The sequence below is a fragment of the Cotesia typhae genome, unplaced genomic scaffold, assembly GCF_013202065.1.
Source record: "Cotesia typhae breed Kobodo isofemale line unplaced genomic scaffold, CoteBio_Ctyphae contig_43, whole genome shotgun sequence".
NCBI classification, from domain to species: Eukaryota; Metazoa; Arthropoda; class Insecta; order Hymenoptera; family Braconidae; genus Cotesia; species Cotesia typhae.
Window position 1 is genome coordinate 281663 of NW_027423752.1, and position 18950 is coordinate 300612.

Below are 18950 nucleotides of genomic sequence, written 5' to 3' on the forward strand. Positions count from 1 at the left end.
TTATAATTTGACATTCTACCTGTTAATTCACTGATAGATAATTCTATTAAAAATATCAAAATTATTCGGACTTGAGTTCAATTTTTTTTTTTAATTTATCATTTGACATTTCGCTTGTTGATTAAGTGATTAATAATTTTAATAATAATATCAAAATTATCAGGACTCGAGAGCGATTTTTTTTTAGTATATTTTTTTACATTTTACCTGTCAATTAACTGATAAATAATTTCAATTAAAATATCAAAATTATTCGGACTTGAGTTCAATTTTTTTTTTTAATTTATTAGTTGACATTTTACCTGTTAATTAACTGATAAATAATTTTAATAAAAATATCAAAATTATCAGGACTCGAGAGCGATTTTTTTTTCAATTCCTTATTTGACATTTTACCTGTCAATTAATTAAAAAATAATTTTAATTAAAATATCAAAATTATTGGGACTTGAGTTCAATGTTTGTTTTAATTTATTTTTTGACATTTTACCTGACGATTAATTGAAAAATTATTTTACAGAATAATTCCCAGCAAAATAAATGAGAAATGAAAGTTTTCCATCCGTTTGGTTGGGTCCGGTTGAGTCTTGGGCAATTCCTTCTGTTTTCAAAAATTATTCCGAGCATAAGAAATAAGTAATAAAAATTTTCTATCTGTTCGTTTTGGTCCGGTTGAGTCTGGGGCCTATTTTCTTTTTTGAAATAATTTTGTCAATTAATAATTGATAATAAATTTTTCAATCAGTTTTTTATCGTCTTGTCAAGATTAGGCTGATTTTTGTTCAATAAATTTTTGTTTGTTATTGAAAAGAGAAAATAAATTTTTTTGCATTCTTCTATTCTTGGCTCTGGTCGAGTCTTGGGCATTTTTTTCGTTTTTAAAAATAATTCCTAGCAAAATGAATGGGAAATAAAAGTTTTCGATCCGTTTGTTTGGGTCCGATTGAGTCTGGGGCCTATTAATTTTTTTTTAAGAATAATGTTGTTAATTAATAATTGATAATAAAATTTTTCAATCAGTTATTCGAAGTCTGTTTGAGATTGGGCCTTTCTTTTCAAGGAAAATTAATCTTGGTGATCAAGTAATAAAAAATTTCTATCCGTTTATTTGGGTCCTGCTGCGTCTTGGGTCTATTTTTTTTTTTCTTAATAATTTAGTTAATTAATATTTAGAAATAAAATTTTTCGATTTATCTTTTTCGGGTCCGGTCGAGTCTTGGGCAATTTTTTTGTTTCGAAAAATAATTCCCAACAAAAAAACAGGAATAAAAGTTTTCTTTCCGTTTGTTTGGGTCCAGTTAAGTCTGGGGCCTATTTTCTTTTTTAAAAAATTTTGTTGATTAAAAATTCATTATAAAACTTTTCAATTATTTTTTCTTGCTCCAGTCGAGATCAGGCCCTTTTTCAAAAGAAAATAATTTTGCTGATTAAAAATAGAAAAACAAAGATTTTCAATTTATTTTATTTCGGGTCTGGTCGAGTCTAGGGCATTTTTATCGTTTTCAAAAATAATTTCCTGCAAAATAAATAAGTAATAAAAATTATTTATCCGTTTGTTTGGGTCCAGTTGAGTCTAGGGCCTCATTTGTTTTTTTAATTAGTTTTGATGATCAACAATAAAAAATAAAATTTTTGGATCATTTTTTCTGGGTCCGGTCGAAATTGAGCCTTTTATTATAAAAAAGTTAATTATGATGATTAAAAATGAATAGTAAAATTTTTTTATTCATCTCCCTTTCGGTCTGATGGAGTCTTGGGCATTTTTTTCGTTTTTAAAGATAATTTCCAGCAAATTAAGTAAGTAATAAAAATTTTCTATCCGTTTGTTTAAGTCCGGTTAAGTCTGTGGCTTATTTTCTTTTTTAAATAATATTTGATTAATAATAAAAATAAAATTTTTAATTAGTTTCTCTTAGTCTGTTTGAGATTGGGCCTTGTTTCGAAAAGAAATTAATTTGGCTGATTGAAAATGAAAACAAAATTTTTCAATTTATTTTTTTTTTTTTGGGTCCGGTCGAGTCTTGGGCGATTTTCTTCGTTTTTAAAATAATTCCCATCAAAATAAATAAGTAATTAAAACTATCTATCTGTTTGTTTGGGTCCGGTTGAGTCTGCGGACTATTTTTTTTTTAAATAATTTTGTTGATTGAAAATTAATAATAAAATTTTTTAATCATTTTTTTGCTCCAGTCGAGATTGGGCCTTTTTTTAAAAGAAACAATTTTGCTGATTGAAAATAAGGAAAAATTTTTGTACTGTTATTTTTTTGGATCCGATCGAGTCTTGGGCATTTTTTTCGTTTTTAAAGATAATTTCCAGCAAATTAAGTAAGTAATAAAAATTTTTATCCGTTTGTTTGGGTCCGGTTGAGACTTGGGCCCATTTATTTTTTTATAATAATTTTGTTGATTGAAAATTAATAATAAAATTTTTCAATCATTTTTTCTTGCTCCAGTCGAGATTGGGCTCTTTTTTAAAGAAAAATAATTTTGCTGATTAAAAATAAAAAATAAAATTTTTTCATCCATCTCTTTTTGGATTCCAGTTGAATCTTAGCCTTTTTTTTTTTTGTATTTGAAAATAATCCCCAGCAAAATAAATGAGAATTAAAAATTTACTCTCCGTTTCTGTGGGTCTGGTTAAATCTTGGGCCTTTTTATTTTTTTATTAAATTTTTTCGAATAAAAATAAAAATTAAAATTTTTCCTCTGTCTTAGAGTACCCGGTTAGCTTTAATTCAGCGTTACAACGCCTCCAATAATGCTGCGATACACGGACACACACTCATACATTAAGCCGTCCGCTTGCGACCTCATACATCCACTCATTCACACTTACGTACTCGGCTCATAGCGTCACAATCCCCTCTCATGCTCGGCTTTGTGTGAGCGAGTAAGCTGCTATTGCAGCATCTCACTCTCGCGTCTCCTCTACTTCCCCGCTCATTTTCATTTCTCGAATAGCGCGCTTCTGATTGGCTATCGTTTTTAATTCATAACTCAAATTCTATGGCCCAAAAAAATTTTTGGCTCAGGAACTTTCGATTCAGTATTTTTTTCTCTATCGACCCCAACAATTACTCCCGCCACTTCAGAGACACCCTGTATACCCACGTAATACTGTACTTTTTGCTATGAATCATTATTATCCACCGCAATTTTAAGAATGAACAACTAAAATGTCCTAGACTTAACTCCCGAGGGCCTAACTCAAAATAAAAAACCAATCAGTAACATAATCTGCTAAGTTTTTTTTATCTTTTCTTCCTATAAATAGATAAACCATTTCGATAACATTTTTTAAAGGTCATTGCTGATACGTCAGATCATTTTTATCTTACTCTGGTAATTGTTGAGCTTAATTGTATTTACTTTCTTATGTAGTAATTAATAAATCAACGAAAATACATTTAAATATTCGGCTGCTCGATTTTAAAACATACTAGCTTACAATTTTAAGATTAAAAAAGAGTTTGCGCGTAAAATTGATAAAAAATTAATAAAATGTTGCAGTTGCTGTGTTTTAAAATTGGGCAGCCGTATTATATATCTAAAAAAAAAAAAAAAAAAAAATACTAAAAAAAAAACAAACTTCTTACGTCAAGAAAATTTTAAAGAAGACAAAAGTTATTTTGGAGCAAGAAAAAATTTTCTTGGCTCAAGAAACTTTGAATTTATTCAGGAAATTTTCAATCTTTCTTTGGAGATTTCAAATCACCATAAGAGGTGATTTTCCGGAATTTTTTTGACAGGGAAAGTCAAGGAATTTGGGGATAGAATTTTTTTTATTTTATTGAGGGTACATTAAAGATTATTACCCTAAATTTTTATTGAAAAATATTTAATTATTACAAAGTTATTAATAATCTCGCAGAGCACTAGAAAAAATTTCCCCCTCCATAATTACTTCGATAACTCAAAAAAAGATTATCTGAAAATAAAAACCCAAATTGCTTTTTAATCAGTAAGGATGTAGTTATCGTCGCACATACGGAATTTAAAAAAAAATGGCGACTGAGAATTTTCTTACTATTCTTACTGTTTTTTTTTTTAACCCGGTTAAAAAAATCTTTAAAATAAAAATTTTTTAATAAAAATTTAGGGTAATAATTTTTAAAGTATCCTTAAAAAAATCAAAAAAATCCGATCCCCAAATTCCTTTATTTTCCTTGTCAAAAAAATTCCCAAAAATGACCTCTTTTTTTCGATCGTCACAGTGGTGTTCTCCCTTAAAACAAAACTGTAAAATTTAACTTGATAAATTCGTGAATTTCAATAACCCAGTACAATATAAAAATGGTTTGTAACCAGGAGCATTTTAAAATCAACCAAAGAATAACTAAACGAGAATAGTTTTATTTAAATAAAAGTAGAGAGGACAAAAGATAAGTGTTTTAATTATTTTCCGTTTCAATTTATAAAACAATCCAATGGCTTTGACAGACAAAATAAAATAAAATGAAATTAAATAAAAGTTTTTGATAGCTTGTCTCCACAGTTTTATTTCTTTATTTTTCATTATGTACATCACAATACTAAGAATAATAACCATCAAATGTCTCGTTTTTATTATTTTTTATACTTTTAAAATTATTGATCCTATATACTTTTATATTTATATGTACTCAAACTATATATTACATACCTAGAATAAACGGAGTGATATCTCTCGGTCTCTACATTTAATTAACGTCTCTCATGATTGTCACGTCGAGCGTACCGCGGTTCAGTTATCAATCCTCTATCTCTGATTCCACAAAACAAATCCCCTGTTAAATAATCTTTCCAGATAAATAATAGTTGTCAAATTATGTAAATCAAACTGTAGAATAAAAATATAAATTCTTAATGATCGATATAAAAAAAATATAATTAACACGTATCGTACTTAAAATAAAACTATAATTGACATTTTATAATTTGACCTGGATAACTCGTTGATAATAATAATGTATAAATAATAAAAATAAAAATGTGCAAATGGAATGATGAGTTAAATAAAATAATAAAAGGAGAATAAACTTCGGAGAATTTGCTTCGCATAAATTCGTCGCGGAGGCGTTCACATAACATTGTTGAGACAGGAGAGATCAACGATGTTCTCTTCTTCCTCTTTCTCTTATTTCATTTCATCCTTATCTCTTTCTTTTCTTTAAAGTTGTTTAAATTACGTACGCAAGCAGTTGGCTTTGCTTCGAGCGACGTGATTAGATACACCATGGTCTGCTGAAGAACCGGTTTTATTTCCATTTTTCTTTTTTATACCTTTTTTTTTTCATCACTACCACTTCTTCTTCTTCTTCTTGGTCTTGGATCTTTTTTTATCGCTATCTTGGTCTCTTGGCATCACTTCCCCCAACATCCCACAAGACCCAGACATACTGCGCTCTCTCGGTAGGCATAGGTCGCGATGTTTGCGTGTGTACTAAAATTTTCTTTACTTTTACTTTATTTTTTATTATACACTCACATATATATATATATATATATATATTTATTCACACACATCCTTCTTTTTAGCCTTTTTAACTTTAAGAATAAGAAGGGCAATCTGACGTCGATGAAGACCGTTTTATTCCGCCTGAGGTCGAGGCAACTTTCTCCTTGCGTAATTTTATCTATTTTATTTATTCATTTATTATCGATTATTATTATTGACTATGATAAATTTATTTCATCCATTAATTGATAAATTACCACGATTTTTTTTTATTTATAATTTAAAAATTATATTAAGTAGAAAATAGTTTTAAAACAAAAATTAATTTTTTTTTAATAACTCTATTTTTTTAGTCACTTGTGAACTGTAAATAAATAAAATTTTGCTTTATTAAATAATGACTTTTGTTAAATTGCACTATATCTTCTTAACTATTGACGTTTTGAGAGATATAAGCTCATCTCGATGTTACACTTATCAAGAGCTTTTATTTGAGTACCCACATGCATTTTCATATATTTTTCATATATACATATATATAATATATATAAATATATGAAAAATTGATGTGGGTATTCAAATGAAAGGTCTCGATGAGTGTAACATCAGGATGAGCTTATATCCTTAAAAAAGTCAATAGTTAAAAAAATACAGGGCAATTTAACAAAAGTCATTATTTAATAAAGTAAAATTTTATTTACTTACAGTTCACAAGTTACGGCAGTCATATAGTGACTGCAAAGTTGCTAGTAAAAATTAAAATTTTTTTTCTTATCGCAAAGATTCAACGTCATTCTGGTAATTATTTATTTTAACACATTATTTTTAGTTTCAATACCGAGAAGCCTATTTCTCATATTCTTACAAAACATATAGTGGAATTTTTGTGCTGATAAAATAATCTCGTTACTCAGAATAATAAATTGACCTCATTGTTACAGCTAGTATCGGATATTTTTTTATTTCTTTCAATTTGATAGAACTGATGAATCAAAATGTAAGTGATGTAAATACTAGCCATTATAAATTAACAAATAAAAAAAAAATTAGCCAAGTTTTTTTTATCAATATACCATTAAAGAATACAATCGTCGTTTAATGAATCTTAAAAAAATTTTTACTCAACAAAAAAAAATTGTTTTTTTTTTTTTTAATTGGTAAATTAATAAATTTTTTATTGGAAATTAATGGCAAGTGCACTGATAATAAGATTTTTATATTTTATTATCATCATTAACGATGTTATAATTGGAATTGATCGTTATTTTCAAATTAAAGGCGAAAAGTTTTTATAATACTTTTAGGCTTGTGAATGTAAAAAATTCATTTAGTTTTTTTTTTTATCTATATTTATTTTAACTTATGAAACTGATTATTTTGTTACATGGCCTACATGTCATATGGTTTACAATTTTGTTCCCTGAGGGAATAAAAAATTGTTGTGTAAAACAGTCCCTGACGAATATGACCAGTTTGACGTGAAATCACTGAGTGTGAAATTTTCCTGTATGGAATAGTATGCATTAATATTTAACGAAATTGGGTGTTATTCAAAATTACAATAATTTAACAGACAGATGGTACAAATTATACAATTCTTACGTATAACTTCCACAAAATGTACAAACTTTAAATTTCAAGGTTACTTTGTGAAATTTTTTCACTAGATTTTTGGTCAAAATAATTACTGTTATTTAGGGAATTTTTATGATTAAAATTACCGACGAAATTTTAAAAAATTCAAATAATTATTACTAATTTATTTTTTAATTAATTAAGTATTGATGATTAAGGTATTTAATTGCTTTTATTTTCATTAAGTTTACAGAAGAACTTCTAGATAAAATCAACTTTGTTCACTGCTGTGTAAAATTCCTCGTATGGGTGTAAGAAACAAATGTGATACGCATGTTTCTATAAATATAATGGGGAAAATTGAAGGGAGTAGGGGCTTGTTTCTGGTTAAAAACTATAGTTTGTAAAAAAAAAAAAAAAACTATTTGTAAAAAAGGAAAAAAATCCTTAAATTTTCTTTAGTTTTTTAGAAAATCAATCTTTGATAAATTAATAAAATTTAAGTGTAAACTATAAATTTGTTTGAATTAAGTAAATAATTTTGAAGAATTTAATCTTCTTGGTTTGAGTTTAAAAATTTTTAAACTAAGAAATTTCACTTGATTTAAGTACATTTTATTTGATTTAAGAATTTTTTGTCTTGATTCTAGACAATGAGCTTCTTCAAAATTATTTTCTTGGTTCGAGAATTTTACTCTTGATTCAAGTTAATTTTTTTTTCAGTGTAGAACAATATTGATACACAAATGTAATGAAAAAAATACAAGTTTCAACACTTACGATATTTTTAAAAGACATTTTCCTTTTTAAATAAATAAAAAAAATTATTCCGGCTGTCAAATGTATTTATGAAAATTGGTGTGGTCACGATAACAGCCGAAAAACTTGACGGATCAAGTCCATTTATTTTTTATACGCTTCAGTATGATCTAAAACTAAATCCTTTGGAAGATCACGGTCTAATTTTTTGTATTTTATTTTAATCAATTTTACTATGAAAAATTGCATTTTTGAATTTTTCAAACTTTTTTATATTTCTTTTTTTCTTGTTTAAAAAAATAAACAGAAAAATTTTGTTTTAATTTATAAAACAATAAAAAAATCTTCTGCATGTTTGCGTACCGACTTAAAATAAACATTTTATCGGAATAATAAATAATATTATGATTATTGTAAAAAAGAGATTAATGAAAAATACACCGAAGGTATGCAAATAAAATTTTATAATACTTATGCATATTTAACGATAAATAATATTGTAACATTGTAAATGAAAACAGTAGTTCATAAACCTTTATATATATTTTTTTTGTTGCTATAGTTATTATAATTATTATAACTGCAGGGGATTCACCCTCATCCGTATACCCAGAGATAGTAGAGACCCTTATCGACCGGAAGTTACGAAAAGTTTCCATCAGTCTGCCCTCTACTTCACTCAACTCTGTTTTACCCTTACACAACAGGAAAAAAAATATTTAGTCTCAACTTTCATTCCCTATTATGATTAAAAAAATAAACTTTATAAACACGACTAAAGCCCGTAATTTAAAGACCATCTAAAAAAAATTCATTTTATAATTGTGAAAAAAAAAAAAAAAAAATTAATAATGAAATGACTTTAATAAAAGACAAAAAATATCTTTGTAAAAGATTCTTTGCTCCCGGAAATCCGTTATGTTATTTTCGCTCTTCCTACACATGACATGGAAAAAAAATATAATAAAATAAAAATAACTAAATTACCAAGTACAATACACTGGATGAATCATGAGATGCTCAAGTACGTTAATTAAAATATTATTTTATTATCATAGACATTTCAATTTTCACGACGAAATCTTTCTAAATATGTCATTATTATTAGAGTCATGTAATAAAGCATACTTTACTCATTTATATGATTTTCTGATAAATATTGATGGAAAATAAAGTAGGTCATTTTATATAATGATTAGAAAATTTGATAAATTAAAACTTGTCGAAACTTTTAGAATTTAAATCATTCATTTTAGATCAAGATATCTTGATAGATGAAGAGTTTTTTTTTTTTTTTTTTTTTTTTTTTTTTTATCTAAAATCAATTTTTAGTTTCAAATAACTGGAATCCCATAATAAAATTGAGATGAAATGTATGTGGCATCAAACTATTCATAACGTGATTGGTCGAATATATCATGAGCATGAAAATATATGCAAACGCTATAGTAAGGCGCGCGCTTGCACGCGCAAATTTGAATTCTAGTGATATTTAAATAACTGATATCTTCTGTATATTTGATATTACAATTCTCTATAAAGGATTTCTGATTTTATAGCTACACAGAAAAAAAAATTAACTTGAATGAAGTATATAATTTTAAAGATTTTTATCTTCTTGATATTTGAGTAGAAAAATTCTTAAACTAATAAATTTTTCTTGGTTTAAGTAAATTTTATTTGATTTAAGAATTTTTCGTCTTAATACAAGACAATGAAAGTCTTCAGAATTATTTTCTTGGTTCAAGAAATTTTTTTTTGGATAAAGTTAATTTTTTTTTCAGTGTTTGAGCGTACTAGGCACAGCTTTTTGAAAAAATCGGGTTCGAATTTCATTGAGGGTCTTTTTTTGATAATTCTAAATATACTAGAAATTTGTACGCTTAAATCAAAAGAATAATTATTTTTTTTATTTGATTTTTTTTTATTCCTCTACACGGAAAAAACAAGATGACACTGGATATCATCTCAGATTATACTCAGTGATATCTGTGGTGAAAAAAAAAATTTCAGATAGTAGCTAGTATAATCCAGATTATACTGGGTGATATCTGGATTATACCCATTGTAATCTGGATTATAGTAGCTACTATCTGGATTATACTCATTATAATCCAGATTATACTAGCTACTATCTGAATTTTTTTTTTTCACAGTATAATATGGGATGATATTCAGTGTCATCTTATTCTTTCAGTGGTTTCAATTTCTAAACCAGAAAAAAAATTTTTTTCAAGAAAAATGTTATTAGTTTTAATATTTTTAAATACAATTAGAGCAAACAATTTGTTTAAAATCTACATATTGCAAAAAAATACAATTGTTAATTAAAAAAAAAAAAAAAAAAAAAAAAAAAACTAATTACTCAATTTTTTTTTTTTTTTTTTTCAATCATAAAATTTAAAAAGTTTTAAAATTAACTTTTGAACTGGAAATTTTAAAAAAGAATTTTTTATTATATTTTTAGAACAATTATATTAATTTGTATTATATTCAATTATTTTGAGTATCTAAAAATCGTTAAAAATTTTATTTCAATTAAATTAGAGTTTAATTTTGAACACAACAATTTTGCATAAAAACAAACATCCTAAAAAAACTTAATACTCAATATCAAATAAAAATAAACATTTAAAGTACTCAAGGTGTTAGTAAACATAAAAACTTTTATTGATCTTTTCCATATTAATAAATACCACTAAAAGCGTAAAATTAAAAAGAATGATTGTTAAATGTATTTGAAAATGAAGCTCATAAAGATACGTATAAAAGGAAATTCGTAGGATGATATTCCGCGTAGACTTCTAGGCGGGAATAAAATGGCTTAGACCTCGGGGGCGGGCAAGAATAACCGGCTTCTTCCTCTCTTTACTCCTCAAGCTCCTTTTTGATCCGTCTCTCCTCGTTCTTTCACCCTGGTTATTTTTATTTATTTTCATTTTGTTTTATTTAGTACGTCTTATTGGCCTGCTGGCCGTTGTACAACACTGAGAGTACACGGGCAAGCACTAACTATAGAAAACTGGGTCGATTGAGACGTAAAAAACGAGTAAAAAATATTTAAATAAAAAAAAAAAAAAAAAAAAAAAAAAAAAAAAGCTCTTGATCTCTTCAGAAGGAGGCCGTACTCGATACTTCCGGCTTTAAATTAAAATAAATGTCTAACATTTACTTTTTTTTACGCTTATTCAATTAATTTCTCGACTAATTGACGTTTCGGTAGACATTAAATTTTTTTTATTTATACTTTTGTTACAATGTAGAATTTTTAATTGACATTTTTTTAAATTTCAATTGAAATCATTAAAAAATTTTTTTATCCAACTTTTAGCTTGTAAAAAACGGATTTGCTTTGAGAAAATTGAATTAAATGCACGCGCCATAATCAAAAATGAATGAAAAGTTTATATTAAAAAGGAGGTCAATATACAACTCGCTCAGTAGAGCTGAATAGATCTGAATAGAGGTTGACGACGAGATTTAGAAATTTAACTTAAATATGTACATCATTTAATATCTAGATCGTCAACGTCGACGTCAACGTAGTCAAGACTCGGATATACAGAAATAGTTTTAGTGTTTATGGTTGCAACAAACTCTATCCCAAGTAAAAGGGTATATGATTTATATATGTATATTATGTATATATACGAATAGAATGAGAAAAGAGAGAAATAGATAGCTAAAAAGTAAAGAGATTTGTATTTGGCTGACGGCCAGAGTGTGCAGGCGAACGCGAAAGTCAATCTCACTTTCGATATGTGACGCGGCCACCTGTGCAAATTGCACTTTGACGTGTTCAGGAAACTATAACAGGCTATTATAATTATAATTATAACTCATAACTATTATTGCCAACCATTAGAGAGTACTTTATTATCATCATATTTTTTTTATACACTCTTATTGGTGGACAAAACAGAAAATTTAATAAGAATTCGTTATTGTGTCTTTAGATGAATAATATTAAGTTACACAGAAAAAAAAAAATTAACTTGATTCAAGAGAAAAATTCTTGAATTAAGTAAAATTTTCTTAAATCAAGAATTTTTCTACTCAAACCAAAAATATTGAGCTCATCAAAAATATATACTTGATTCAAGAACATTTTTTTTCTGTGTTGAAAAATGAAAATAAAAGTACATTCTACTGAAAAAAAAAAAAAGTACTACTCTTGAAAAAATTTTTTTGTCACAAGAATATATTTTTTGTTGTCTTAAGAATTGATCGAATTAATCGAAGTATTTTTTATTTAGTAAAAAATGAGAATTTTCAATAATTTTTTTTTTTGCTATTAAATCATGTTATTTTACAAAAATAAAAATATGGTATTATTACACAATGTTTTGACTTGAAGTCACGAAAATTTGAAAAAAAAAAATTTATAATTTCCAAAGTTATAGTTATTTGTGTTGACCCAATTAAAAAAAAAAAAGTCATAAAAATTTCGATTTTTTATGACGAATTTATCTGTTGATTTTTTCCCGAAAATCTAGAATAAAATTTCTTGAGGCCGCCATTTTGTTAATTTTTGGAAAAAAAAAAAAATTATCTATTTATAAAACTAAGTTTTTTATCCGATTGATTTTAGATGAATCTCCAAGGACTTACGATCGTCACCGCAAAGACCTTTTTTTTTGGAACTGGGTCAACACAAACAGCAATAACTTTGGGAATTATAAAATTTTTTTTTTTAAATTTTCGTGACTTCAAGTCAAAACATTGTGTAATAATGCCATATTATTACTTTTGTAAAATAACATGATTTAATAACAAAAAAAAAATTATTAAAAATTCACATTTTTTTAATTTAACTTTAAACATCAGCAATTAAATATATTTTTTTATAAAAAATATGAATAAACCTTATCGATTGTGAATTTTCTGAACTTCGTTTCATTGCTATTTATTTTAATGTACCAGCGTTCAGAACAGATAATAAACTTTAGTAATAAGAAATAATGAAAAAGAAAATTAATGATAAAAAAGTAAAATTGTTTCGTTATGAAAAATAGTAATACAAAATTTTTTAATAATTTATTTAAGTTATTTTAAGTTGAATGTAAGGTCGAATAAAAAGGATGAAAAATGTGGCAAGTTCCTCCTCTCTTTTCTCAATTTCCAACTACTCTTTCCTCCTTCTTTAATCCTCTCTTACTACCCACCTCGCCTTCGTCGACAAACTAAACAGAGTTGGGAAAGTTGTTGAAAAGTTTACCGAGATAACACTTTTTTTGTGCTTCCGGGAAACTTTCAATCTAAAATAATACTTTTTAGTTTTATTCAAAAATGAAATTCTTTTTCTTTTCTTACGAAGCGAATTTGAGGGTAGCAAGCGATAAAAGAACTGCGAAAGGTAATAAAGTGATAAAAATAATACTACTGTTAAATACAAATGTATTTACAGTAAAGTTTAATGCTGGGTGAGTAAAGATAAATGGGCTTGAATAATTTTTATTTTTACTCTTCAATGTCCCGGTTTTCTTTTTGTTGTTCAAAAATTAAAGGGACCCGGGAGTTTTTGTTAAATGAAGGCTAAAAAACCGGGTAAGAACTTGTGTGCCACCTGCCAGACATGTGAAAACTAAAGACTGACACTACACCTGCGACCCTTCCAACCGTTTCTACGGAGTATTGAGTTTTTCTCCCCAAATAATTCATGGGTGTCTAGTATGGACTATTGCTTGTTAAGTTTGATTCATTATTTTTTCATTCTTTAATGAAATTCTTAAAAATACTAGACTGAAAAAAAAATTAATTTGAATCAAGAGAAAAATTCTTAAACCTAATAAATAATTTTGAAGAGTTTTATTGTCTAGAATCAAGACGAAAAATTCTTGAATCAAGTAAAATTTACTCAAAGCAAAAAAAAATTCTTACACGGAAAAAACAAGATGACACTGGATATCATCCCAGATTATGGGGTTAGGGGTAGTCAGAATTTTCAAAAAATCGATATTTTTTTTGCATTTTCTTAAAGTATAATATTTTAAAAATATTGTGTGAAAATTTGAAGTGAATCCGACAAATTCTTTTCGAGTTATTTAACAATGACCAAAGGACACTCGGGTGCTACGTGGCATTCGAGAGCAGGTAGCTAGAAACAGCTGCAAGCAACCGACCTTTCGGGTTTCATTGTCATGAATATCTCCCCATTTTAATGTATGTATAATTATATATATATAAATCCTTCTACATATATTCACAATTTGTAGGTAGTACAAGAACTGAAAAATAATTTTTGGTTGCCAGTATACCTGTAGTCGTTGCACTGATCAGTCGATAGTTTTGTGATAAATTATTTCTCAAGTGAATTAAATTATTAACTATGGGACGTGATTCTAGAAAGGTTTCAAGAGAACTTTGGAGTTCTGAAAAAATTAATAAGTCGCGTTCAGTCAAAAGAAAGAATGTTTTTAATCCGAAAACAGCCGAACGTGATGAAAGTATTCAGAATACATCTTCTAAAAAATTAAAACAAAACACTGAAGATGATGTACCTGAAGACAGCAGTACTGAATTTCGAATAATAAATTTTATTCAGGTATTCACTGCAATTTCTGCTCTTATAAAATGTAAAAATGTGATGGAAATGTAGTGTTTCAAACAGCAAGTACACGTGGGCTGGGATTCAAAATTGTAGTTGCATGTAATAACTGTGGAAATGAATATATTCCTTCCTGTTCTTTCGTTGGGCATTCTTATGAAATAAACAGACGTTTCATTTTTGTAATGAGAATACTAGGAATAGGATACGAAGGATTGTGCAAGTTTTGCGGCCTGATGGAAATGCCGTCTTTTTAGATAAATTTACGCATACAATTTTACTGAAACAGATTTTGAATTGTAGTAAAACCGTCGCAGAAACCTTCATGACGAAAGCTGTGAATGAAGAAAAGCAAGCAATGCCAACAACTGAAAATGAAGATATAAATCATCTAACTGTATCGGGAGATGGAACCTGGCAAAAACGGGGATATACATCGTCATTTGGAGTTTCTTCTATAATTGGCTATTTTACTGGAAAGATTCTTGACATAAACATTAAAAGTGCACATTGTAAGCTATGTGAGTATTGGAAAAAAAAACCAAATACTGTCGAGTTCCAGGAATGGTATCAATCACATGAAGATGTGTGTTCTGCTAATCATAAAGGGTCTTCTGGGAAAATGGAGGTGGATGCGATGGTCGAAATGTTTTCGTATTCTGAAACTAAATATGGAGTTAAGTATGCCAACTATATTGGTGATGGTGACTCCAAGACCTATTCAGGAATTATAAAATCAGATCCTTACAAAAATACAACTGTAAATAAAAAGGAATGTATAGGGCATGTCCAAAAGCGGATGGGGAGTCGATTACGTACGCTGAAGAGTAACCAAAAAGGTCTTGGTGGTCGAGGTAAGCTCACAGGAAAAGTAATAGACAAACTAACTGTGTACTATGGTTTAGCAATACGCCGGCATTGTGATTCTATTGAAAATATGAAATCTGCTATAATAGCAACCTTTTATCACTACGGCTCGAGTGATGAAAAACCGAATCATGATATGTGTCCAAAAGGCGAAGAATCTTGGTGCTCTTACCAGCGCGCTGAAGCAAGAGGAGAGCTTGATACCTATTCTCACGATTATTCTCCCTTACCTTCTGATGTTTTAAAAGCTATCAAACCTATATACGAAGATCTTAGTAATGAAAATTTACTTTCAAGATGTGTAGGTGGATTCAATCAGAATAATAATGAAAGCTTTTAACTAACTAGTATGGAAAATATGCCCAAAAACGGTAAATACTAGTTATACTATCGTACAAATAGCTGCATACGTTGCTATGTGTATATTTAATGAGGGTATAAATTCATTATTAGTCTTGATGAATACACTAGGACTTAATTGTGGGCCTAATTCTCATCGGTATGCAGAAAGAATGGATGCTGCACGTATGAAAGTAGCAGATAAGCGCGCTAATGATAACACCCGAGAAGGTCGATTGCAACGTAGGCACCAGCAAATCGATATTTTGGAAGCAGCTATGACGGCTGAAGAGCTATTATATGGTCCAGGAATAGATGACTCAGTGTAAGTTATTAAATAATTCTTATAATTCGACATAAATCCATAGCAAAACTTTAAATGCGTTTTTCTCAAAACTATGTTTTCTGAACTGGTGATCACTGTAACTTAAAAACTGCTCGGTAGATTTCAATAAAATTTATTGTACTTTTGAAAAACATTAAAAACTCGTGCCTGATCGAAGGATTTTTTTTTTTTTTCAAAAATTTCGATTTTTTTTTAACAATAAACTGTCGGTTTTTTCTCGAAAATTTGAAAAAAATTTCCTGAAGCCGCCATTTTGTTAATTTCGAAAAAAAAAAAAAAGCTTCGATCAGGCACAAGATTATCTATTAATAAAACTAATTTTTCTTGTCCGATTGATTTTAGATGAATCTCCAAGGACTTATGATGATCACCGCAAAGGACTTCGGGAGGAATGGGCTCTACAAAAACAGCGATAACTTTTTGAATTATTAATTTTTTTTTTTTTAATTTTCGTGAAGTCAAATCGAAACGTGTTCTAATAAAGCTATGTTTTTATTTTTGTCAAATAAAGTAATTAACTACAAAAAAAAAAAATTATTGAAAATCATCATTTTTTCAGGCCTCTGAGTACCCCTAACCCCTTATAGTCAGTGATATCTGTGGCAAAAAAAAATTTCAGATAGTAGCTAGAAAAATCCCGATTATACTGAGTGATATCTGGATTATACTCATTGTAATCTGAATTATACTCATTATAATCTAAATTATACTCATTATAATCGGGATTATATTCATTATAATCTAGATTATACTCATTATAATCTATATTATACTCATTATAATCTAGATTAATTATATTCATTATAATTTGGATTATACTCATTGTAATCTGGATTATACTCATTATAATCTGAAATTTGTATTCACTCAGTATAATCGGGAATAAAAACACCCTCGATTATTTCTTAGTTAGGACACAAACAATTTTTAAACCTCCAGTGGTAGATAGTGGTCATTAAATTATGTTACCGGTTTATATCAGTTGCCTTTTGATTCAGTGTAAAAAAAATCCGTTAAGCATAAATATGTTAAACGAAGAGAATTCCACTCCTTGCTATTGAATTTTTAACGAGTTTTGTATTTTAATTTTTCACAGTATAAATAAAAATAAAAATAATAATGTGTTTGTTATTATCATTATTATTTTAATCCACGTAATTTTATTAGAATAGGGGCGAACCTGCTGGAGCACAAGAAATTCTTCAATAAATTATTATGTGGGATGATAAAAGTGCAAACTAATAATTAGCAAAAAATAGTACCGTTATAAGTAGCTCCGAAATATTTGCGTGTTTATTTGAACCATATGCAAAAAATAATTGTGATGCGTTAATGCGAGGAATCTTTAAAAAAAAAAAAAAAAAAAAAAAAACGAGATTTTTTGTGAGCATAAAAAGGCCATTAATAAAAACATTAAATGTAAGAAAGCACATGTTCATTTTTATAATTCAAATTAATGTAAATGAACTGGAATTTTCAGCATTTAAAAAAAAAAAAAAAAAGCATTGAATAATATAAATATGTTAACACGTTGTTTGTTTGCGATTTTGTGCATGATTAGATAATTTTGTAAAAGTATATGTTAATGGTTCTATGAAGTATATATAAAACGGTTATGCTTACAATTGTTGAAATGATGTTTTAACAAGAACTCATTATCGTAATTTAGCTTGGTTACTAAAACAAGCATAAGTATTAGTCACAGAAATAACTATGAAAATTGTTTTACTTTTTACTTTTTTGTTGAGTAAAATTATTGATGAAAGTGTGTTGTAAACAATGGTGAGTGATGTTCTCATGTAAAAATTTATTCATTATTCACAAGTTTAAATTTTTAAAAATGAATCTAATAATATAACTGGCCTCAGAAAATTTTATGATTCACATCGCATTGTTTTAGTTTTATTTATTTAAATGTATGCCAGTTAGTCATATTGTTTTCCTATAAAGTAGTAAAACAACAAATGGTTAGATTTTAATTAATTATGGAGCTGTTAACAAAAGAAATAATCTTATTAATTTTTAGATACAAATTTTATAATAAAATTTATTTGTGAGTGAAAATGGACCATTTGACATGTTAATCAACAAAAATTTATTTCTATCGAAATTTTAATTTTTGGAGCAAGAAAAAAATTTTTTTGAGGCAAGAAAATTTATTTCTATCAAAAACTAAATTTTTTGGAGCAAGAGGCTGAATTTTCTTAAAATTTTCTTGACTTAAATAAATTTTTTTGGATCAAGATATGTATTTCTTAAAGCAAGAGAATTAATTTTGTTGAAATAAGTGAAATTTATTGTCAAAAAAATAATTAGAAACAAAAAAAAAATATTTCCTTGGTTCAAATGAACCTTTTTTTCGGTGTGATAATAATTAAATTCACTAAATAAATAAAAGTTTTTTATATTTAAAAATATAAAAGAAAATTATGAGCTGTGATAGAATTTGGTATTTTATAATATAATTAATGCAAATAATTTATAAAGATAATTTTTGTTTATAAAAAATTGCAAGCGAAATAAATTCACTCAACAAAATATTCATTAACTGTTAATAAATATTTTTTAACTATTAATAAATACTTACTCACTTTAAATAAATGTACGTTCTTCCCAAATAAATATTTATTGAGTGTTAAAAAATATTAATTAAAATTGAATAAATTAAATAATTGTCTCCAAATCAATTAAATTACTAATAATTAATAAATCCTTCAATCAGTGTGAATTAAATAAAAAATTGAATAGAAATTTTTTAATAATTAAAAGAGATTTAAAAATTTCTCAAGTGTGAAATAAACTTAAAATTAATTATCAATCAATCAGTTTTTGTTTCTCTATAGTAAAATAATCAGAGAATGAATTTTGAATTTAATAAAATTATAAATTATCATATTAAAAGAATGAAATTTAAATAGTTGATTGTAAATTCAAATATACATGAATATTCAACTGTAGAAATAATTTTTTACATTATACTCAATTTAAATCGGATTAAAAGCCAGAAAAGTAGATTATATTAAAATCAAATGATTGTGACATCCGTGTGAAATGAATATTTAATCTTACTAAAAATTA

At 26.9% G+C, this 18950-nt stretch overlaps 2 protein-coding genes across 5 annotated transcripts in view; one reads left to right on the plus strand and one right to left on the minus strand.

Annotated features, from left to right (window-relative positions):
• The window catches only part of Kdm3 (Lysine demethylase 3), a 133893-nt gene that overhangs the window by 69802 nt on the left and 45141 nt on the right, over positions 1-18950 (minus strand). The gene's annotated exons all lie outside the window — the stretch shown is intronic.
• On the plus strand, positions 14613-15773 carry LOC141528326 (uncharacterized). The gene is made up of 2 exons (XM_074244327.1): positions 14613-15558; positions 15641-15773. The coding sequence occupies exon 1, from the start codon at positions 14646-14648 to the stop codon at positions 15525-15527; it is 882 nt and encodes a 293-aa protein (XP_074100428.1). The 5' UTR covers positions 14613-14645; the 3' UTR covers positions 15528-15558; positions 15641-15773.